Raw genomic sequence first — 25325 nt, 5'->3', positions numbered from 1 at the left:
GAGAAACATTTTTAAAGGATGCTGTCTGAGCAGTCATTATTGTGCAGATTATTTCAGACATATTTGTCAAGTGCTGCCAGAAATCATAAAGTACAGTTTTACAAGTGACAGTCTGATTGTATGTCTCCCCACCTATTTGAATGGTCTCTTAATCTTTTCCTGCTTGCTCTGCCACTGAATTATGTCATGGTGGTGGGTAATGGTAGAGTTGTCGTCATTTCAAGCTCTCAGACTATATATGATTCCTTTTTTCTTGTGCATAACCATTGTTGGCTACCTAGGTCTGAGGGTAAAGCTATGAAATCACATTTCCCAGTCTTTTCCGAATCCAGTCAACAGTGGATTGTAGGACAAGAGTGAATGGATGAATGGATTGAACCAGTTATACCCATGTGTCATTTAAAGAGACACAATTCATTGATTTGGCTAGAGTATAAAATATCTGGATCTGGGTTTTCCTAGAAGAATGAAAGATGCCAGAAATTTTACTCATTCAATTTAAAAATTGAATTCCAGTTAAAGTGAATATATTTTTAACAGCATTTTTAGTTCAGAAATTCAGGCAAAACTGGTTTTGGATTTGTGTACTTAGAAACTAATTTGCTGACTGCTGTGGTCCCTGGACATTGTTAATATTATCTAAAGTCTAGAGTTTAATCCTTTCTTTGTCTGTTATTTACTAATATTAGAGTGGTTGCTCAGGATATTCTATGAATTGGTCTTAATGGTTCCCTAGATAGCTGTATGGAGAAGACAATGGCAACCCATTCCAATACTCTTGCCTGGAAAATCCCATGGACGGAGGAGCCTGGTAGGTTGCAGTTCATGGGGTTGCGAAGAGTCGGACACGACTGAGCGACTTCACTTTCACTTTTCATTTTCATGCATTGGAGAAGGAAATGGCAACCCACTCCAGTGTTCTTGCCTGGAGAATCCCAGGGATGGCGGAGCCTGGTGGGCTGCTGTCTATGGGGTTGCACGGAGTTGGACACGACTGAAGGGACTTAGCAGCAGCAGCAGCAGATGGCTGTATGTTGTGATCACTATGGTTTTAAAAAAAGTGAGTTATACTTTAGAGTGCCGATCATTTTCTGAAATTCCCAACAACTTTTGCTGTATATTTAATCCAACTTTATTGTGGGAAATTGTGAGGACTTTTGCTAATATGGATCTGCATGTCATGGTTTCTTATTGCAGAGAGACAACTTTAGGTGGATCCATGAACTCTGTGTCCGAACTGATTCACTACGTAGGATGGCTGTCCACTACTGCAGTGCGCTTGGAAAGCAACCATACTTTCTTGCTGCACTTTATTTTGGATTTCTATGAGAAGGTAGTATACATCCCATTTGCCCTACTTAGATTTTTGTGATAGCTGTCTGCTTTACTACTCTGTTGTTTAAATTTTATGCACAACTATTACGTTGGGCTATGATCTTATTATCATAGTTAATTTTAGTTAATAAACTAAAGTTAAACATAGTTAATTTTGAAGTTAATGATTATATTCTGGCCTGAATAATTGACAAGGAGAAAAAGCAAATGCTTTTTTCTGAATTCCAGGTACCACTTTAATAGACATTCCCCTGAATAATGCTAACCCTAGACAGAAGTCTGTCTTTTTGCTCATCCATTATAGATCTCTAACCCCTGGTGAAAAAACAAAACTATGCTGTTTCCTTAGCTCTCTACCCCTAGCTTTCAGCTGCCTTATTTCTGCCAGTACCTATGATTCTGGTCCTCTTCTGTTGTTTTGTAATATTCAACCTAGACGGAACTATTATCTAGGAAGTACCCACTAACCTGTTTTCCTGGCTTCTTCCCTTCACTGATACCTAGTTGTATTATGTTTGCTTGGAAGATTGCTTGTTTGTTTTCCAGGTTGACAGCTAATTTAATGTGATAAATCAGTATTTATGGGACTTAAGCCCACCTAGGGCTTCCCAGGTGGCACTAGTGGTAAAGAACCTGCCTGCCAATGCAGGAGACATACTAGGTGGTGGATTCAATCCCTGGGTTGGGAAGATCCCCTGGAGGAGGGCATAGCAACCCACTCCAGTTTTCTTGCCTGGAGAATATCATGGACAGAGGAAACTGGTGGGCTACAGTCCATAGGGTCGCAAAGAGTTGGACATGACTGAAGTGACTTAGCATGCATAGGACTTAAGAAAGAATTGTTCTTTTCCCCTTTCTCCCTAACTCTAAGATTTCTCCCCAGAAAAAAAAGAGATTTTAATAATAAAACCTTCCAGAAATAATCCTCTATCATAAGGTTACTGTTTGGTGAGGTACATTTTTAAGCAAGTTGTGGCTACCTATTCTGTTTATGAATCAGGCAGGACCAACCATAATGTTGTTGCTTATTCTCTAGTGATGCTTCTTTGGGTGAAGTTGGTTGAGGGGTTCTGAGGAATAATTTATATACTGATATTATCATTCTTCCCAAAAGGTGTGTGACATATATATAAATTATAACCTTCCATTAGTGGTGGTGTTTCCTCCTGGGGTCTTCTATCCTGCACTCCTCAGCCTGGATTCCAGTATCCTGAATCAACTCTGTTATATTATGGACAGGTATGAAGCCTTTTCCCCATTTTTATATCATAATACCATCCTCGTTTTCCAGCTATAAAATAAAGTATATAAATACACTACAGTAAGATTATATGGGCTTCTTGGGTGGCGCAGTGGTAAAGAACCCACCTGCAATGCAGGAGCTGCAGGAGATGCAGATTTATTCTCTGGGTGAGGAAGATCCCCTGGAGAAGGAAATGGCAACCCACTCCAGTATACTTGCCTGGAGAATCCCATGGACAGAGAAGCCTGGCAGGCTACAGCCCATGGGGTCTCAAAGAGTAGGACACGACTGCATACACACATGCAAGTTTATTGTATATAATGCAGTAAAATATTCAGAACAATCAGATTGTTATCTGTTTTCTGCCAGGGCCTTTGGAAATAGGAAACCTGGCTTTCTTTTGGGAATGACCTTTCAATGTGGAACTATTTTAACTGTGTTCTTAAAATGTCAGCATGAGGGACGTGTAATAAAAGAATTCATAGTTAAGGATCTTTTTGTGCAGTGGTACTGTTGCACTCAGCATTGTTAATTCTTGTTGGTGTATTGCAAAGAAAAATTAGTCATTTACTGACAGCTAACAACTGATTTAAGTCTACATAGCTTCTTTGGTTAAAAGAACATTTTCTGGGAGATATAGGGGAGCTATTACTAATTATATGAAACTGTAAGTATTAAGTTTCTGATACCTTCTAATTTTTCCACTTATGGACTGAAATTGCTCTTTTTAGGCCATAAGTGTAGACCTTTTTGGCATAACTTGTAGGACTATGCTAAGGTTTAAATAGGACTGATGTTGAAGCTGAAACTTCAATACTTTGGCCACCTGATGTGAAGAGCTGACTCATTTGAAAAGGCCCTAATGCTGGGAAAGATTGAGGGCAGGAGGAGAAGGGGACGACAGAGGATGAGATGGTTGGATGGCATCACCGACTTGATGGACATGGGTTTGGGTGGACTCTGGGAGTTGGTGATGGACAGGGGGGCCTGGCGTGCTGCAGCTCACGGGGTCGCAAAGAGTCGGACACTACTGAGCGACTGAACTGAACTGAACTGAAATGTTCAAAAGCTAATTAGAATAGTTCTCAGTCGAGAAAAAATTATACTTCTAAGTTTTCCCTTTAGCCTGTCTACTGCACCTTTTTTTCTACATTAAGAAAATGTTATGTATCAGAAGCTGCTTTTGAGACTCTTATTAATTTTTAATACTGAAACATTAAAAACATTGCCTTTCTTTTTTTTTACTGAAATACAATTTACAGAGTCAAGTGCATATCCTAAGTGTACAATTCAATATTTGAGCCTCTGTTAATTTTTATTCTTGGAGGAAAATGTACCACAAAAGGAAAAAAATATTTAACTAGACAGCTGGATATTTGTGTATGTGCATATATTTACATTTAAAATGTAAACTTTTGTTTATATTTACATAGGAAAGGCATTTAATGGTAAAAGTTTTATTCTGTTGTTCTGTCTTTTAGGTATCATAAAAATTTGACTGCTGCAAAGAAAAATGAGTTTGTACACAAGGTATGGATGATGAATCTCTGTATTAAGTCACCATTGTAGAGATATAAGATCTGTTGGGAATAAGAAACAAAGGGAGAATAGGTGATAATGACAATTTTTTTTCCTTTCCCAATAGACAAAATCAGAGTTCAACTTCAGCAGCAAGACCTATCAAGAATTTAATCAGTATTTGACAGCCATGGTTGGTTGTCTGTGGACATCCAGACCCTTCCAGAAAGGATTATCTATTGACCCTGAAATCTTAGGAAATGCTTCAGTAGCAGAGTATAAAAAAAGTTTAAATTTAGTCCATCATCCTGCTTTTTTGAGTTATACTGTTTCATTTCTGCTACAGGTAAGAATATTTAAACAATTTTTAGATTTTCTGTGGGAATACCATGATGGCACAAATAGGAAATTTCATAAATTTAGTGTGTCTGAATTGAAAGACATGTGTTCAGTCATACTTTTTGAGTATCAGCTAACTTTTAGGTATTGTGCTAGGCTCTGGGGATTCAAAGTTAGTTTCTACCCACAAAGAGCTTTGGTTTGTGGCAGAGACAGATTTGTGAACATTACTGCAATATAGTTAGGTGAAATGAGAAGTACAATTGTGAGAAATAGGGGGAGGGAATATTAGTTCAATTCTATTTGGGTAGAGGTGGTGCCAGGTAAGAAAAGGGTACAGAAAATTTGAAGCTTTGGTAAAATCCTTCTAGACAAGATGGAAAATGTAAGCTAGACAATATTATCATTAGAGTTGAAGTCTTAGCCAAAGACTGCTGATCTAATAGGTTGATATCAGTATGTAGGCAAAGGGGTCTTTTTAGGACTTTATCACCAGCCCTGTCATTTTCAACATTGTGAGTGACTTACCTCGAATGGTTTGCATATCATCTGTGTGTGGATGACACAGCAGGATGGAATTACAAATACACTGATAGACTCTGGATTCAGAATTCCCTGAACAGACTGGAGCATTAAGAAATCTAACAAAATGAAAAAAAATGTTTAGAATGAGAGAGAGAGTCATTGAATAATTGTTTAATATATTCATGCAAGAACCAGGCACTGTGTTGAACAAGACACATCTAAGTATTGCCCTAATAGAGCTTAGAATCCAGTTGGCGAGGCAGTCATTAAACAGACATCTTACAATAAAGAATGATGAATAATATAGGGAAAGTACAGAGAACAATGAAAAAATGGACAGATGTTTGACCCAACTCAGGTTTTACAGAAGTGATGCTGATTGGAGTTTTGAAGGATGAGCATGAGCTTGTCAAGACAGGAGTGATATTTGAGAAAAAGTGCAAAATAGAACAGGGGACAGTAAACTGTTGCTGTGGAGGACCGGACTGTAAATATTTCAGGTGTTGCAGGCCACATGGTCTCTGTCAAGGTTACTCAACCTTGCTGTTGCAACATGAAAGTGGCTATAGACAGTGAGTAAACAAATGGGCATAATTGCGTTCCAATAAAAGTTTATTTGCAGAAACAGGTGTTGGACTCGATGTGGTTTGCCCTTTGTCACAGCATGCTCTATTTGAGGAATTTAAGCAAAATTGTAGGACTTGAGCAGGTATTCTAACCTGACTCAGCAGCAGAAGTACCCAGGGTACTTTTCCAAAGTATACATGCCTGATTGCTTGCACCCTGACATTTTGATTTACTAACTGATATCCAGAATCTACTTTTTTGATATAATTATTCTGATATACAACACAAGCTGAGAGTCACTGCTGTGCTTAGTCGAGACTCTTTGAGACCCTGTGGGCTGCTGCCTGCCAGTCTCCTCTGTCCATGGGGATTGTTCAGACAAAAATACTGGAGTGGGGTGCCATGCTCTTCTCCAGGGAGTCTTCCCAACCCAGGGATCGAACCCAGGTCTCCTGCATTGCAGGCAGATTCTTTACTGTCTGAGCCACCAGGGAAGCCCAAAAATACTGAAGTGGGTAGCTTATCCCTTTTTCAGGGGATCTTCCCGACCCAGGAATTGAACCAGAGTCTCCTGCATTGCAGATGGATTCTTTACCAGCTGAGATACCAGGGAAGCCCTCGAGAGTTACTAGAGTAAGCTATAGCATGGTAGGAGATGATGTTTTAAAATGTAGTCAAGGACCAGATGGTGAAAAAAGTAATATGTAGACCTTCAAAAACATAGTGATTGATTTCAATAATTGAATCAAAATTACAGTTTTCAAGTACACAGAGGCAGTATAGTTTTGTGATTTTCTGATATTCTTTCCTTTTTCTCTTTTCCTTTCATAATAACTTGCCTGATTTATCATATAATACATAAAAGCTTGTTTCAAATTAATGATATATTACTATTAATAATGAGACTGGATGAAATTTGAAATATTTTTAGTTCTTGCTCCTGGACTAAATCCTATGAAAAATGTACATTGCATATACTGTGTTTTATATGCAATTAGGTACATTTGTTTCAGTTTGTTTTCATGTTTTAGAGATTGCTCTTTTCTTTTTATTTGATCATTAGAAATCTTTTTTATTGAAGTATAATTGATTTATAATGTTGTGCTAATTTCTACTGTACAGCAAACTGACTCAGTTATCCACATACATACATTCTTTGTATTTTTCATTATGGTTTATCCCAGGAGATTGAGTATAGTTCCTTGTGCTATACAGTAGGAACTTGTTGTTTATCTGATTTTTTATTTAATTTGATTCTTAGACTATATAAAACATTTAAATGATTCCAAAGTCTTAACTATAGGAATTTCATCCTTTTTTCCTCCATCTTATTTTTGTCTTTAGGGAGCCTTTTTTTTTTAGGTAGCCATTTTATTGCTTCTTGATTTGTTCATTCAGTGTTTTGTTTCTTTAAACTTAGTAAGCAGTGTTTTTTTATTCTTTTAATAATTTATTTATTTGTTTGTTTTTGGTTGCTCTGGGTCTTCATTACTGTGTACAGGCATTCTCTAGTTAAGGCGAGCTGGGGCTCCCCTCTAGCTGTGGTACATGGGCTTCTCATTATGGTGGCTTCTTTTGTTGCAGAGCACAGGCTCTAGGGATGCAGGCGTTAGTAGTTGCAGCACACAGGCTCAGAAGTTGTGGCATTCGGGCTTTGTTTCTCAGGGCATATTGGATCTTCCCAGACCAGGGATTGAACCTGCATTGGTAGGTGGATTCCTATCTACTGTACCACCAGGGAAGTCCAACATTGTTTTGTAATCTGTGTCTTATAATTCCAGTATCAGGAGTTTTGTGTGTCTGTCTCTGTTGCCTCTTTCTTTTACTGTTTCTTCCTCATGTTGCTTAATTTCTTTGTGTGTCCTGTTTACTTTCAACTTTGTGATGGACACCTGAACTATTATTTGTAGAAAGAGTCAGAAAACTAGAATGATATCTTCCTGCAGAGAGAACTTTCATTTGCTTCTTGCATGTACCTAGTGATACTCTTGGAGAAGGGAATGGCAGCCCACTCCAGTATTCTTGCCTGGAGAATCTCATGGACAGAGGAGCCTGGTGGGCTACAATCCATGGGGTCACAAAGAGTCGGACATGACTGAGCGACTAAGCATACAAGCATAGGGATGCTCTTTGGCACTAACCTAGTGCAAATTCTGTGCTTGAGATCCTTTACACGATTGGTGGACAGACTGCAAACCTGTGAGAAGGCTAATTTATTTCTGGTGAACTCTTAGCTTGAAGGGGTAGCCCTTTGAGTTTCTAGTTTAAAGTGAATGTTAGTTTATGAGAGTTGCCATGTTTGGCAAACCCTTTGCTTTGACTTTAGTCACCTTAGCCCTTGGAGGTTGTCGAAATGCAGCTCAGGGTTTTTTTTTTTCCCACTGTGTATAACATACTCTGATTTATTCCATTTCATTCTGTTCTAATTTTTAAAAAATGCTGGTTGAAGTCCATTGAGTTGATTTCATGACCCCTTAGTGGAGATGCAGCTCAGTTTTGCAGCTGACTCCTTTGGATTGGCAGATTCCCTTAGGCCAGGAGTGACTTAGTGTTAGGTTTACCCCTCTGGGCTCTCATCTTCTAGATTTTGGCTTAACCTTACCATCGACTTTGGCATTCCCTTTATTAATGTTACCCCTGTATTTTTTTTTAAACATAACTTTTTTATTTTGTAAATTGTACTTATTTATTTTATGTTTTGGCTGTACTGTATGGCATATCAGCTTAGTTAGCTGATCAGGGAACTGTGCCCTATGCAGGGGAAGTGTGGAGTCTTAACCACTAGAGGGCCAGGGAAGTCCCATGTTTTGTAAATTTTAAAAAATATAAAAGGAGAGAGAATGTATAGTATAATGAGCCCCTGTAGACCCAGCTCCATCTTTTTTCCCATCCAGTTTCATACTTTCCCCTGACCCAGTTAGTTTGAAGCAAATACCAAATGTTACACAATTTTACATAAATGTTTCATTCTATATCTCTAAAAGATATGGGCACTTAAATTTTTTTTTCTGTTTCTTCTTATTTTTCACAACTTTATTAAGATATAATTCAAATACAGTACAATTCACTAGTTTAAAGTATACACTTCAGTGGCTTTTAATATATATTCACTGAACTGTGCATCCGTTACCACAATCTGTTTTAGAATATTTTTATTATTCCCAAAAGAAACCCCTTGCCCCTTAGCTATCACACTCCAGTTTCCCCATTCCCCAGACCTAGGCAAACACTCATCTACTTTATATCTATATAGATTTGCTTATTCTGGAAATTTATAAAGATGAACTCATGATAATATATGGTATTTTGTGACTAGCTTCTTTCACTTAGCGTAATGTTTTCAAGGTTCATCTATGGATATGCAATTGTAAGGAATCTATTTTCTTCACACCTTCCTCAAGATTTGTTATTGTCTGGGTTTTTTTTTTTTATTCTAGCCATCCTAGAAGCTGTGAAGTAGTATTTCATTGGGACTTTAATTTGCATTTCGCTGATAGCTATTGATGTGCTTTTTGCTAGCTATTGATGTGCATCTTTTCATGTGCTTATTGCCCATTTGTATATTTCCTTTGGAGAAATGTCTATTTATACCCTTGCCCGTTCTTAAATTAGGTTATTTGTCTAAATGACTTGTAAGACTGATTTCTATAGTCTAAATTCCAGTTGATTATCATATGATTTGCAAATCATATGTGTGTGTGTGTATATATATATATGTGTGTGTGTGTGTGTGTGTGTGTATATATATATATAATCTGCAAAAGTTCTCGCCTATTCTGTGGGTTGTCTTTTCATTTTTTGGTATCTTTTGAAGGACAGAAGTTTTAAATTTTGATGAATTCTTAATTTATTAATTTTTTAGTTTATCACGTGTACTTTTTTTTAATGCCTCCTCTTTTCCTTCTCCCTTCAGCCCCTGGCAATGACCAGTCTACTCTCTCTGCTTCTATGAGTTTGATTATTTGAGATTCGTAAGTGGTATCTTATAGTATTTGTCCTTCTGTGTTTGACTTATTTCACCTAGCATAATTTCCTTCAAATTTGGTCTCCCAGTAAATTGTGGAGGATAGGGATATTGGTTTTTCCTCATGGTGTCTTTGTCTGGTTTTGGTTTCAGGTTAATTCTGGCCTCAAAGAATAAGTTAGGATATTTTTTCTCTTCTAACTTTGGAAAAGTTTGTGAAAGATTGACATTAATTCTTCTTTAAATATTTGGCAAATTCTACCCATGAAGCCATCTGGTCATGGGCATTTTTATTCGGAAGGTTTCTTTTAATTAATTTATGTTTTAATTGGAGAATAATTACTTTACAACATTGTGGTGGTTTTTGCCATACATGGACATGAATCAGCCACGGGTGCATGTATGTGTCCCCTACTAGTCAACCTCTTTTCTTATCATAGGTCTATACAGATATTCTATTTTTTTGAGTCACTTTCAACATTTACTTTTCTAGAATTTGTATCATTTATCTAATTTATTGATAATAACTTTAATTTTTTAAATTAATACTTTCTTTTCTTTTTCATTTTGGCTTATTACAAGATATTGAATATAATTTTCTGTGCTATACAATAGGATCTTGTTGTTTTGATAATACTTATTTCAATAAAGTTGGTAATATTTTCCCCCTTTCATTCCTGATTTTAGTAATTTGAATCTTCTTTTATTTCCTTATTTAGTCTAGCCAAAAGTTTGTCAGTATTGTTGATCTTCTCAAAGAACAAACTTTTGGTGTCATTGATTTTTCTCTACTTAAAAAACTAAAAGCTTTAAAAATTGTGGTTAAATACATGATATAAAACTTAACCATTTTTAAGGATAGTTCACTGGCATTAAAACTCTTCATCTTGTAAAACTGTAACTATGTACTTATTAAACAATAACTCCCTATTCCCTCCGCCTTCCTCACATCAGCCTTTGTAACGTTCATTCTACTTTCAGTCTCTGTGAATTTGACTGTTCCAGGTAGCTCATATAAGTGGAATCATATGTTTGCTTGCTTCACTTAGTATAATGTCCTCAAGGTTCATCCATGTTATAGCAGTGTTTTGAAATATCCTTTTTAAAGGCTGAATAATATTCCATTGTGTGTACACACCACATTTTGTTTGTCTGTTCATTCTTTGATGAACATTTATCTTGCTTCCAGTTTTGGCTGTTGTAAATAATGCTGCTATGAACATGCATGTAAAGTTCTCTCTTCAAGTTCTTATTTTCCGTTCCTTTGAATATATATACAGAAGTGGAATTATTGAATCATATGATAATTGTTTTTTTATTTTGTTGAGGAAACCGCATTCTATTTTCATATGAATTTTACACTTATATCATCAGTGCAGAATAATTCCAATTTCTTCATATCCTCACCAGTACTTATTATTTCCTAGTTTTTTTCATAATAACCATCTTTTTAAAAATTTTAACTTATTTTCTATTGGGGTAACAATATTGTGATAGTTTCAGGTGAACAGTGAAGAGATTAAGCTATATATATACATGTATCCATTCTCCCCCAAACTCCCCTCCCATCCAGGCTGCCACATAATATTGAGCAGAGTTCCATGTGCTATATATATAGTAGGTCCTTTTCAGTTATCCATTTTAAATATAGCAATCATAATATCCCATCTTAATGTGTGTGAAGTGACATCTTATTGTGGTTTTGGTTCACATTTCCATAATGCAGAGCATCTCTTTATATGTTCATTGGTCATTTGTTTATCTTCTTTGGAGAAATATCTACAAGTCCTTTGCTGTTATTTTAATTGGGTTATTTGATTTTTTTTGTTTTTGAGTTGTAGGAATTCTTTATATAAGAAGTCTGAATATTAATTATTTACAGATATATGATTTGCAAATATTTCCCCCCATTTTGTAGGTTGCCTTTTCCTTTTGCTTGATAGCATCCTTTGATGCATAGAAGTTTTGAGCATGATATAATGCCATTTGGATATGTATATATGGATATAGATGTAGTCTGTTTTGGCTTATGCTTTTGGTGTCATACCTAAGAAATCATAAAATCCAGTGTCATAAATCTTTCCTGCTATGGATTTTTCTAATCCATAGAAAATTCTATGGATATAGGAATCCATATAGTTTTTAGTCTTACATTTAGATGTTTAGTCGATTTTCTTCCCTTCTTTCAGTTAATTTTTGTATATGGTGTAAAGGATCCAACTTCATTCTTTTGCGTGTTGAGATGCAGTTTTCCCAATACCATTTGTCAAAGAGACTGTTCTTTCCCCCAGTGAATGGCCTTGACACTTTTGTCAAAGATCATTTGACTATATCCATGATGGTTTATTTCTGAGCTGTCTGTTCATTTACACTGGTCTATATGTCTGTCTTCGTGCCAGTAACACATTTTAATTAGAAACTTTGTAGTAAGTTTTGAATCAGGAAGTGTGATATTCTCTCTCTTTATATACTTGTTATTTCTATTATTTCTGCTCTGATCTTTATTATTTCTTTCTTTCTGGCTCTGGATTTAGTTTGCTCTCCTGTTTCTGGTTTCTTGGCAATAAATTAGATTATCAATTTGAGATCTTCATTTTTAATGTAAATATTTACAGCCCTGATTCATCTGCCATGCTCACTAGGAAGGACCAATGACTTACATTGCTGTTCTTATGGAATTTTAGTAGATCTTGTTGAATAAATATTTTTATATTTTTTGTATGTCATTAGGATAATTTCCAGAGACTTTAAATCCTGGGTTTATAGAAACAGTCTTTGCCAACTTTGCCTGTTTTGCTGGTGAGTAGTCCCACAGAATTCCTCGTGATCCCATCCTGAAAGTGGAACTCCATGTGGACACTTACCATAGAACAGCCACCTTCCGTTTCTTGAATATCTTTCCAGATGTGTATTGTATATTTCTGTTTAAATGATCTTTTTCAACACTATACATTATACATACTTTTCTGTCTCTTGATTTTTTTTTTACTTAGTATCTTGGCTTTTGTTTTGCCTGTGTGTGTGTGTGCTCAGTTGCTCAGTTGTATCCAGTTCTGCAACCCCATGGACTGTAGCCTTCCAGGCTTCTCTGTCCATGGGATTCTCCAGGCAAGAATACTGGAGTGGGTTGCCTTTCCCTTCTCCAGGGGATCTTCCCAACCCAGGGATTAAACCTGCATCTCCTGCTTTGGTAGGCAGATTCTTGACCACAGAGCCACAAAGGGAATCTCTTTTGTTTTGTATTTGTACATAAAGGACTGCCTCATTCTTTTTGTTGTCTCTGTAGTATTTCATTGTATGGATGTAGTACAAGTTAAGCATATAACTTATCGATTGAGTTTTTTAGTTATTGCCAATCATTATTAAAGTATACTCTAATGAATATGTTTGAACTATATACATTATTTCATACATGTGCAAGTGTGTCTGTTGGATAAAATTGCTCCACATGGAATTGATTTCAAAGGATATATCTTTGTAATTTTGTTAGGTATTGTCAAATTGCTTTCAGTAGAAGTTATACCAACTTACATTACTGCTAACAATGAATGGGAGTCCAGTTGCATCTAGTTCTTCCTTGGAATACTACGTGATGAATCACAGAATAGAATTAATTTTCTTTAAGTTAGTTCTTTTTTCTTCCCAGACTGTGTGTGTGTATACATCTTAATTATAAGATTCAGTCTCTAAAATGATAAACGCTATCAACTTAGACATAGGTAAGCAGACTTATTTTGGAGTTCCAGAAATTAATATATTCCTTTAAATCACAAGTGTTTTAAAAAATATTTTAGGAAGGTTGATTCTTTTTTTTAATATTAGAATATAATTGCTTTACAGTGTTGTTATTTTCTTCTGTACAACAAAGTGAAATCAGCTATGTGTATACATATATCCCTTCCCTCTTTAGCTCCCCCGCCGCCATCCCCCAACCCCCATCCTGTTACCCTAGGTCATCACAGAGCACTGAGTTGAGCTCCCTGTGCTATACAGCAGGAAGGTTGATCCTTGAAAGTTTAATTCTAACAGCATTGTGCACATTTGGCAAAATGTGTAATTAACATTTTGTAATTAACGTTTCTGCATGATTGTGAAAATACTGGGATTTAATGTCAATCTTTCTCTTAAAAGAATACCTTTTGAGCCTTGTCACCAACTTACTACTCATTATCTAATGATTGTACCTTTGAGGTGATAAAAATAACCTCTGATACTATGTTGCTGCTGCTGCTAAGTTGCTTCAGTCGTGTCCGACTCTGTGCGACCCCATAGACGGCTGCCCACCAAGCTCCCCCGTCCCTGGGATTCTCCAGGCAAGAATACTGGAGTGGGTTGCCATTTCCTTCTCCAGTGCGTGAAAGTGAAACGTGAAAGTGAAGTCGCTCAGCCGTGTCCGACTCTTAGCGACCCCATGGACTGCAGCCTACCAGGCTCCTCCGTCCATGGGATTTTCCAGGCAAGAGTACTGGAGTAGGGTGCCATTGCCTTCTCCGTGATACTATGTTAGTGTGATTTAATTCTGACAGTTTTACTTTGCTGAATTATCACATTGTAAATATTTCAAATTGGCCATATTTTTAGAGATAATTTAGTAAACTTAATTTGGCCAATCAGTTCTCAGTATCAGAAGAGCTCAAGTTATTCCATGAGTCTGGGCATTTGTCAAGCTTATGTTTCAGGAAATTCTGAAACTCTTGGTTTTCTTATCAGTTAGTTACTTTTGAATTAATAATTAGATATATCTTTGTTTATTCATTCAACAAATATTAGGTGTCCGCTATGCTTTTGACGGGCTTAATCTGCCTACAATGCAGGAGACCCCGGTTTGATGGGTCAGGAAAATCCCCTGGAGAAGGAATAGGCTACCCACTCCAGTATTCTTGGGCTTCCCTGGTGACTCAGATGGTAAAGATTCTGCTTGCAATGTGGGAGACCTGGGTTCAATCCCTGGGTTGGGAAGATCCCCTGGAGGAGGGCATGGCACCCCACTCCAGTATTCTTGCCTGGAGAATCACCACGGACAGAGGAGCCTGGCAGGCTACAGTCCATGGTGTCACAAAGAGACAGACAGGACTGAATGACTAAGCACAGCACAGAACAGCATGCTTTTGACACTAGGAATACAGTGCTTAAAAAGATAGCTACCATCTCTGTCCAAATGGAGTTTATTCTAATTAGAACAAGCAATAAACAAGTAATGAAATAAGTAGATGTGATAATTTTAAACTTTGAGAAATGCCATGAAAGGCATAAACAAGGTTGTGTGAGAGTGTGTGACTGGAGTTGTCAGGGATGAGTGTTCAAAGAGGACCTGTTTGAAGAGGTGGCAATTGATCTGAGATTTCTTCTAAAAGATGAGAATAAGCCAACCTAAAAATAGCTAGAAGAAGAGCATTCTAGGCAATGGGGACAGTACTTAAGGGATTCAAGGGAGAAAAAGGAAGCCCATTGTGACTTAGATTAAGGAACAAGAGGAAGCAACAGTTAGAACTGGACATGGAACAACAGACTGGTTCCAAATAGGAAAAGGAGTACTTCAAAGCTGTATATTGTCACCCTGCTTATTTAACTTATATACAGAGTACATCATGAGAAACGCTGGGCTGGAGGAAGCACAAGCTGGAATCAGGATTGCCAGGAGAAATATCAATAACCTCAGATATGCAGATGACACCACCCTTATGGCAGAAAGTAAAGAAAGAGCCTCTTGATGAAAGTGAAAGAGGAGAGTGAACAAGTTGGCTTAAAGCTCAACATTCAGAAAACTAAGATCATGGCATCCGGTCCCATCACTTCATGGCAAATAGATGGGGAAACAGTGGCTGACTATATTTTTGGGCTCCAAAATCACTGCAGATGGTGACTGCAGCCTTGAAATTAAAAGACGCTTACTCCTTGGAAGGAAAATTATCAGCAACCTAGATGGCATATTAAAAAGCAGAGACATTACTTTGTCAAAAATGGTCCATGTAGTCAAGGCTATGGTTTTTCCAGTAGTCATATATGGATGTGAGAGTTGGACTATAAAGAAAGCTGAGTGGTGAAAAATTGATGCTTTTGAACTGTGGTGTTGGAGAAGACTCTTGAGAGTCCCTTGGACTGCAAGAATATCCAGCTAGTCCATCCTAAAGGAGATCAGTCCTGGGTGTTCGTTGGAAGGACTGATGTTGAAGCTGAAACTCCAATACTTTGGCCACCTGATGTGAAGAGCTGACTCATTTGAAAAGACCCTGATGCTGGGGAAGATTGAAGGCAGGAGGAGAAGGAAATGAGAGGATGAGATGGTTGGATGGCATCACTGACTCAGTGGACATGGGTTTGGGTAGACTCTGGGTATGGGTGATGGACAGGGAGGCCTGGCGTGCTGCAGTTCATGGGGTCGCAAAGAGTCAGACACAACTGAGCAACTGAACTGACTGACTGATAGAACAGGATAGGTTGTTTTGTTTTTGCGGGGAGGGCAGGTTAAGAATCAAGAATCAGTCAGTTAAGTAGGACCTACTCAAGTTTGAGATGCCTGTTCAATATCCAAGAAGTGTAAGTAGGCACCTTGAAAGAGGGACCTTTAGAGCTCAAGAGAGGTGTTGGAATGTGAGAAATAAGTATGAAATTCATCAGCATGGACTATACTTCATCAGTTCCAAAACTACATTTTTTTTTCTTTTTAACTTTTCAGAGATCAGGGTGCATCTTGTGATTGATCAGTCAGCCAGACAGCAATCATGATAGGGTTGTCATTTGCTGTTTTAAGTGTGTACTGGCAGATTGCCAGAATCAGACCTTGCAGATGAGATGTCAGCAGTTGAGACCCAAGCACCGTAGCTTTCTGTTCCTTTAAGAAATGCTGCATAATCCACACTCTGGCAGAGAATGATACTGTGTGAAGAAAAACATAGATGTCTACAACCCTGAAGTAGAAAAGTAATTCAGAAGAGTTAAGACTTTGAATGTGAAGTTTTAGAAATAACTTTCACCACTGAATTTTTTTTGCATTTACCATTCCATCTTGATAAAAATGATGTATGTTCAAAATCTGCCTACATCTAAAACTCACTCATTGTAAAATATAAACTTCTAATTGTGTTTTACATAGTTTGATCGACAGAGTTTTTTCTCAGTGATTCATAAAAAAGCCATTGAATTGCTGGCTTTTCAATGAAGTACTGTAGGTGATAGTTAAAGCCAGGGAATAACTAGCTAGCTCACCTAGCTCTTGAGTTTACATAAAGAATTACAATTTCAGAAATCTACTGTGTACACAGACTGCCTCACCAGACTTCATCCTCATCCTTCAAATCTCAATTCAGATAATCATATTCCTCAGGAAAAACCTTCTATAACACCTTCCTTCTCCACCTGTGACTGAGTCCAGAATGAGGCCATAGATTAAAAAAATGGTGCTCACTTTATCTACTGCAATTTTATCTTCTTTCTGTTTGTGGTTCTAGGGAAAAATATGAAAGGTTATAGTGGATGTTTATTCAAAAGGATTCCAAGAATGTTGGTAGGGATAAAACATAGCAAATGAATCAGACAGTGAAGAGCCATCTTAATTTTCTGGTAATTTCTGCTAACCAAATATTTTCATCCCCATTTCTCTCCATTTCCTTTTTTGTTTGTTTTTTGTTTTTAAAGGAATGCCCAGAAGAAAAGAAAGTAAACATGAGCTCTATACGGGTAAGGAAATTTATTTTCATCATGTGCAGGGATAAAGCTTCATTTCATCAAAAGAATTTATACATTTACTTTTCCCCAAATCCCAAATCTGCTGCCTAGGTAAATTCAAAGTAAAGTATTTGCTTTCTGAATTAATTCCAGTGACTTTTATGTGACTTCATTGGCACATACTGTCTACATAGGTAAAACTATTCATAGTTTGACTCTTGCTGTTGCGTCTGTGCATTATCTTATTTTATAATACACTTGCATGTAGTCAAAGTGTGACTGTAACAAAACCAAACACAGTTGTCTCAGTATAGAAACTCTGCTGTGTACATATTTAATATAGACAGTAATGTAATAGTGTCTGTTCCTGTGCTGTGTACTTTAGATGTTAAATTCCTAGAGTGTAGGAATGATGACCCATTTCCATTTATTTCACAGTATCTGTTCAGCTGAACAGCTAAATTTTTTTGTCAATATAATAAAAGGAATATTTAGCCCTTAAACTTTGAGTATGCTCTAGTTTGAATGTGCTTTAGTGACTGAGTTTTAGTAAAGAACATGACTACTCGAGCTTACTCTTGGTATGCACATCCAGGATGCTGGGAACTTTTTCTAGGCAAAGAAGAGGAGGTAGAGAATAAGCAAACTAAATACCTGATAAGTAATTTTCCCTTTTTTGTGCCTGCAGGGGAAGAAATGGAACGGGTATTTGGACTATTTATTTTCAGAGGGGTTTCACGGCTTGAAAAACTTCATAAGAAGTAGTATTCATCGTTCTTCTGTCCCCTGAGCAGAGAGCATAAACCACCTGATCAGCATTCTTTTTTTTTTTTTATGTTTCATGTCTCAGATGTTTTAGCACAATATTTTTAAAAGGTTGCTATTAGCAATCATATAATGGAACAGACATGGGGTTGGGGTCAAGCCAGCCTAGGTTTGAATCTCATATCTGCCACTCACTAGTTTTGGGACTGTGTTCTGAGTTTTTTTGTTGTGCCTTAAAATATTAGCAATCATTTATTATTAATATTTCTATTTCTAGGAGGCAGGAATTTGGGGAGAGCTTCAACTGGGTGGTTCTGCCTCAGGGTCTCTCCCAAACTTGTAGTCAGGTGGATGGGGGGCTAGAACTCTGGAGGCTGGCTGAGTTAATCTCCCCCTCTTCTTAGAGTCTCAAGGCTTCTTCATGTGGTCTTTCCATGTGGCTCACTTGGGCTTCCTTACAGCATGGCGGCCTCAGGACAACTGGATGCTTCTGTGGTGGCTTGGGGCTCCAGGCAGGCAGATGTCTCAGGGACAAAAAACATCACCTTTTCTGATGCAGCTTTGGAGGTCATGCACTCTTAGTTCCTTCATATTCTCTTGGTCACAAGCAAATCGCACACTTCCCCAAGTTCAAGGGGAGGGGTATTAGACTCCACTTCATGATGGGAAATGGCAGAGTTCTAGAGAGTTGGCAAATTATGACCCTTGGATGAAATCAGGCTCCTGGGCATTTATGTCTTGTAAATGGCTTTGCCATTATGTGAAAGCTGAGTGTTTGGGACAGGTACTGTGTGGTCTACTGTACAACTCTTTATAGAAAAGTTTCCTGACCCCTATTCTAGAAGACCATGTTGGATGAGTGATACTGTTTTAGCCACCTTTGTAATATGCCATTGGCTTCAGGCAGGTTACAAGCCTCTGAATTTTACTGGGGTCTCCAAACCTGGCACCGGATTAGATAACTGAGACATCTGGTTGCTGTGCAGATGGCATCATTGGACCACGTGTGTACACGTGTAGCTTCAGAGTTACTCAGGCCTTTTGCACAGGAGCAGAGGTACACCCGGCTTACTAGCTGCTCATTCTTTGCTGTGGCTGCCATCAGCTTTTGTAAAACTGAAAACAGGGTAAATATAGACTTTGACTTTTCATGTAGCAAACTGTTTGCAGGAGTTAACTGCTTTACAAAGTTGGCAACCACTTTTAGAATCCCCAACTGCTAGTTCAGGAGAGTGGGCATTGTTTATGCACTTCTTGTGAAAATGAAAATCCAGTAACTTTTATGATGCATGTACGCTCTCTGACAGCATTGGGTCAAAGGGGCTTTTTTCCTTCCTCCACCTGATCAACATTAAATGAATGTTGACAGAAGCAAACTGAGCATATGGGACTAAACTTCGTTGTTGCTGAAGAGATCAAGAGGCTCAACTTGAGTTTCCATACTCATTTTACCAACAGACTGCTACCTTCAGGGAGTGCTTAGACTGGCTTTCTACCCATGGCTCAGGAGAGCCTCAGTGTGGCTGACTTTATTTTCAGGATCTAGGTTCTTTAGCCCACCAGTGAAAAATGACTTCATCATCAGTCTCTGACTTCCACCAAATTATGCATAAAGAGATATATCCATTATGTGGTGGGATTTTTCACATTTTTGTGAACTATGATTTGCATTTTTATGGAAAAGAGCAGATGATAATATACAGTGGCATTTAAGTCAGACATATTTATGCATAATACTCAGTTGCCTCTGAAACCTCTGTGAATGTTGCCCTTTTACTGATTTTGGACAACCATACCAACACCAAGTTAACAGGATATATGTCTAACTCTAAAAGCTGGCTTCAGGTAGTTGGTAGATTCTTGGGCCTTCACTGGTAGTAGCAATTTGATGAGAGAAGGAAAGGGAGAGAACTGTGGGATAATCCATATTCCTGGAGTTTTACCAGTTTGATTTCATGAGACTGCTCTATTTTGTGCATGTGCATGTATGCGTATGTATATATCCCATTTTTAAATGTTTAGGTTCAAATGAATTAACTGTAACTTATTTTCAGGAATAATTCTGAAGCATTTAAAAATTTTTATAATAGCTAGAATATCTTGCTGAAAATTTACCACAGAATTTTGCTTCAGTGCTATAGAAAAATTCTCTGCCTTTTAATAAAATTTGTATCATTTGAGAGAAATCAAACTGAATTTACTTTTGTATTTAAGGGCACATTGCAGTTCTTTTTTTCCTATAAAGCAAAGCAGAACCCTGAACTATATTATTGGAAGGTGTTCAGACTAGAATCCTATTTATTCATTCGTTTTTTATTTTAGACATATTTACTGAGCTTACCATGTGCTGTGAATTCTTCTGTGTGCTGGTTATGTAGTACCTGTTTTTGTGGAATTTACTTCTCTGTTGGAGAAGACAGGTAATACAGGTTGTAAATAGATGTATAATAGCAGATGATGTAAAGAAAAAGCAAAGAATAGGGACAGAAACAAACTGAGTGTATGGGACTAAATTCTTTCCTCATTGGTAGAGGCCCGGTGGCTCATTGAGTTTCCATATTCACTTCAGCAACAGACTGCCATCTTCAGGGAGTACTTAAAATTGTCTTCTATCCTTGGCTCAGGAGAGCTTCAATGTGGCTAACTTTGATTTGCAGGATCTGGGTTCTTTAGCCCACAAGTGAAAAATGACTTAATCATCAGACTCTGCCTTCCACCAAATTATACATAAAGAGATATACATGTTTGAGAGGGTTGCAGTGTAAGATGCTTAAGGAAGGCCTGTTTGAAGAGGTGACATATGCAGAGGCCCTAATGAAATAAGTGTATGAACCATGTGAATATTGGGGAAAAGAGTATTCTAGGAAGAGATAAAGGCAAGTAAAAAGGTTTGAAAATGTTAACTTACTTGGCATGTTTGAGGAATAGCAGAGGCTACTAGGGTTACAACCTAGTGATTAAAGGAATGATAAGAAATGAAACAGAAGAAAGCCAGAGAATAGTTCATGACAGTCCTTGTAGCCGGGTATGGATATGTAATGGGAAGCTATCAGAAGGATGGAGAGCCGAGGAGTGGCATAATTTGACATTGTGGATAACAAATTTACTATGTGGATCACAGCAAACTGGAAAATTCTTCAAGAGATGGGAATACCAGACCACCTTACCTGCCTCCTGAGAATGCAGGTCAAGAAGTAGCAACAGTTAGAACTGGACATGGAACAGCAGACTAGTTCCAAATTGGGAAAGGAGTACATCAAGGCTGTATATTGTCACCCTGTTAATTTAACTTAAATGCAGAGTACATCATGCACAATGCCAGGCTGGATGAAGCACAAGCTAGAATCAAGATTGCTGGGAGAAATAGCAATAACCTCAGATATGCAGATGACACCACCCTTACGGCAGAGAGCTAAGAGGAACTAAAGAGCATCTTGAACGTGAAAGAGGAGAGTGAAAAAGCTGGCTTAAAACTTGACATTCAAAAAACAAAGATCATGGTATCCAGTCCCATCACGTCATGGCAAATAGATGGGGAAACAATTGAAACAGTGACAGACTTTATTTTCTTAGGCTCTCGAATCACTGCAGATAGTGACTACAGCCATAAAATTCAAAGACACCTGCTCCTTGGAAGAAAAGCTACAACTAACCTAGACAGCATATTAAAAAGCAGAGACATTACTTTGCCAACAAGGGTCCATCTAGTCAAGGCTATGGTTTTTCCAGTAGTCATATATGGATGTGAGAGGTGGACTATAAAGAAAGCTGAGTGCCAAAGAATTGATGCTTTTGAACATCAATTCAAAAAGAGAGAAAAGTCTTGAGAGTCCCTTGGACTGCAAGGAGATCAAACCAGTCCATCCTAAAGGAAATCCATCCTGAATATCCAATGGAAGGACTGATGTTGAAGCTGAAGCTCCAATACTTGGGCACCTGATTCGAAGAACTGACTCATTTGAGAAGACCCTGATGTTGGGAAAGATTGAAGGCAGGAGGAGAAGGGGACGACAGGATGAGATGGTTGGATGACATCACCAACTCAATGGAAGTGAGTTTGAGCAAGCTCGGGGAGTTGGTGATGGACACGGAAGCCTGGCATGCTGTGGTCCATGAAGTCACAAAGAGTGGGACATGACTGAGCGACTGAACTGAACTATAGAGCCAGAGTGTGGAGTTTATTTTTGTTGTTGTTGTTTTTTCATTTTATTTTATTTTACGTTTTTTGTTACAAGGGCTGGTTTTATTTTTTTTTCCATTTATTTTTATTAGTTGGAGGCTAATTACTTTACAATATTGTAGTGGTTTTTGCCATAGATTGACATGAATCAGTCATGAATTTACATGTGTTCCCCATCCCGATCCCCCCTCCTGCCTCCCTCTCCATCCCATCCCTCTGGGTCTTCCCAGTGCACCAACCCTGAGCACTTGTCTCATGTATCCAACCTGGGCTGGTGATCTGTTTCGCCCTTGATAGTATAGTTGTTTCAATGCTATTCTCTCAGAACATCCCACCCTCACCTTCTCCCACAGAGTCTAAAAGTCTGTTCTGTACATCTGTGTCTCTTTTTCTGTCTTGCATATAGGGTTATCGTTACCATTTTTCTAAATTCCATATATATGTGTTAGTATACTGTATTGGTGTTTATCTTTCTGGCTTACTTCACTCTGTATAATAGGCTCCAGTTTCATCCATCTCATTAGAACTGATTCACATGAATTCTTTTTAATGGCTGAATAATATTCCATAGTGTATATGTACCACAGCTTTCTTTCTTTTTTTTTTTTAATTTTTCAGTGGGTTTTGTCATACATTGATATGAATCAGCCTTAGAGTTACACGTATTCCCCATCCCAATCCCCCCTCCCACCTCCCTCTCCACCCGATTCCTCTGGGTCTTCCCAGCCCACCAGGCCCGAGCACTTGACTCATGCATCCCACCTGGGCTGGTGATCTGTTTCACCATAGATAATATACATGCTGTTCTTTCGAAACATCCCACCCTCACGTTCTCCCACAGAGTTCAAAAGTCTGTTCTGTACTTCTGTGTCTCTTTTTCTGTTTTGCATATAGGGTTATCATTACCATCTTTCTAAATTCCATATATATGTGTTAGTACACTGTAATGTTCTTTATCTTTCTGGCTTACTTCACTCTGTATAATGGGCTCCAGTTTCATCCATCTCATTAGAACTGATTCAAATGAATTCTTTTTAACGGCTGAGTAATATTCCATGGTGTATATGTACCACAGCTTCCTTATCCATTCATCTGCTGATGGGCATCTAGGTTGCTTCCATGTCCTGGCTATTATAAACAGTGCTGCGATGAACATTGGGGTGCATGTGTCTCTTTCAGATCTGGATTCCTCAGTGTGTATGCCCAGAAGTGGTATTGCTGGGTCATATGGCAGTTCTATTTCCAGTTTTTTTAAGAAATCTCAACACTGTTTTCCATAGTGGCTGTACTAGTTTGCATTCCCACCAACAGTGTAAGAGGGTTCCCTTTTCTCCACACCCTCTCCAGAATTTATTGCTTGTAGACTTTTGGATAGCAGCCATCCTGACTGGCGTGTAGTGGTACCTCATTGTGGTTTTGATTTGCATTTCTCTAATAATGAGTGATGTTGAGCATCTTTTCATGTGTTTGTTAGCTATCTGTATGTCTTCTTTGGAGAAATGTCTGTTTAGTTCTTTGGCCCATTTTTTGATTGGGTCATTTATTTTTCTGAAATTGAACTTCAGGAGTTGCTTGTATAATTTTGAGATTAATCCTTTGTCTATTTCCTCATTTGCTATTATTTTCTCCCAATCTGAGGGTGTCTTTTCACCTTACTTATAGTTTCCTTTGTTGTGCAAAAGCTTTTAATTTTCATTAGGTCCCATTTGTTTATTTTTGCTTTTATTTCCAATATTCTGGGAGGTGGGTCATAGAAGATCTTGCTTACCACAGCTTTCTTATCCATTCGTCTGCTGATGGGCATCTAGGTTGCTTCCATGACCTGGCTATTATAAACAGTACTGCGATGAACATTGGGTTACACATCTCTCTTTCGGATCAGGTTTCGTCAGTGTGTCTGCCCAGGAGTGGGATTGCTGGGTCATATGGCAGTTTTTTAAGGAATCTCCACACTGTTCTCCATAGTGGCTGTACTAGTTTGCATTCCCACCAACAGTGTAAGAGGGTTCCCTTTTCTCCACACCCTCTCCAGCATTTATTGCTTGTAGACCTTTGGATAGCAGCCATTCTGACTGGCGTGTAATGGTACCTCATTGAGGTTTTGATTTGCATTTCTCTGATAATGAGTGATGTGGAGCATCTTTTCATGTGTTTGTTAGCCATCTGTATGTCTTCTTTGGAGAAATGTTTGTTTAGTTCTTTGACCCATTTTTTGATTGGGTCATTTATTTTTCTGGAATTGAGCTGCAGGAGTTGCTTGTATATTTTTGAGATTAATCCTTTATTTCTTTGTTTGCTCTTATTTTCTCCCATTCTGAAGGCTGTCTTTTCACCTTGCTTATAGTTTCCTTTGTTGTGCAAAAGCTTTTAATTATGTCCCATTTGTTTATTTTTGCTTTTATTTCCAATATTCTGGGAGGTGGGTCATAGAGGATCTTGCTGTGATTTATGTCAGAGAGTGTTTTGCCTATGTTCTCCTCTAGGAGTTTTGGAGTGTGGAGTTTAGATTGAAGAGGATTAAGGGTAAAAGCAGAGCAGTTAGGTTATTACAGTTTTCCAGGCAAGAGTCTTAGGCTAGTGTGGTAGATGATGGGGGATGTGGGGTGGTGGGTGGGTGGGTAATCAGATACTGGATTCAAGCTATGTTTTAACGGTGAAGAAGATAGGCTCTGCTGATAGCTTGTATATGAAGTGGGGGAGGGGACTAAGGATGACACCTAGTTTTTTGATTGAGCAATTTTGTGAGTGCTAGAATGGAGAGATGAAGAACAGATTTGAAGAAGTGTGGAGTCATGAGGGTGTTTTTGGTCATGTTAGTTTGGAGATGCTAAACAGGCAGTTGGATATCCATGTCTAGAATTCAGGGTACATTTTGGTTCTGACAGAAGTGATTTGTGAGTCTTTACTGCATGGCCATAATATTGGATGAGATCACTTAGTACAGCTTGCAAAGAGAAAATGGCAAAGGACTGAAACCTGGAGCATGTCAATATTAAGAAGTAGAGAAGAGGAGGAACCAGCAAGAGACTGAGAAGTACTCACTAGTGAGCTAGAAGATAAGTTAGGAGACTGATGTGCTGGAAGCCAAGTAAAGAAAATGTTTCAAAAAGGAAGGGGTATTTAATGGTATGGAATGTTGCTTACATATACCTGTATAAAAGAAGCTTTAGCTGCTTTGAAGTAAATCTGATAGTTTCCCCAGTGGGTAACCTGTGTCATTTAGA

At 38.0% G+C, this 25325-nt stretch overlaps 1 protein-coding gene across 2 annotated transcripts in view; it reads left to right on the top strand.

The window, feature by feature from the left end:
- CENPI (centromere protein I) overlaps window positions 1–22827 on the top strand; it is a 57290-nt gene extending 34463 nt beyond the window's left edge. The window contains exons 16-22 of one of the 2 annotated variants that reach the window (XR_010660459.1): window positions 1198–1333; window positions 2450–2574; window positions 4060–4108; window positions 4224–4442; window positions 9441–9498; window positions 17127–17168; window positions 17845–17899. Coding sequence is in view for 1 of the 2 variants with exons in the window: in XM_065916069.1 (XP_065772141.1) it covers window positions 1198–1333; window positions 2450–2574; window positions 4060–4108; window positions 4224–4442; window positions 17127–17168; window positions 17845–17946 (673 nt within the window). In the remaining variant the exon portion in view is untranslated. Of the gene's footprint in view, window positions 1–1197; window positions 1334–2449; window positions 2575–4059; window positions 4109–4223; window positions 4443–9440; window positions 9499–17126; window positions 17169–17844 lie in introns of both variants that reach the window. The other variant, XM_065916069.1, reaches the window with a different exon arrangement.
- The last annotated feature ends 2498 nt before the right edge of the window (window positions 22828–25325 follow it).

The sequence above is a fragment of the Muntiacus reevesi genome, chromosome X, assembly GCF_963930625.1.
Source record: "Muntiacus reevesi chromosome X, mMunRee1.1, whole genome shotgun sequence".
Classification (NCBI taxonomy): Eukaryota; Metazoa; Chordata; class Mammalia; order Artiodactyla; family Cervidae; genus Muntiacus; species Muntiacus reevesi.
Note: the sequence above shows the minus strand (reverse complement) of the source record. Positions and strands in the feature narration are given on the sequence as shown.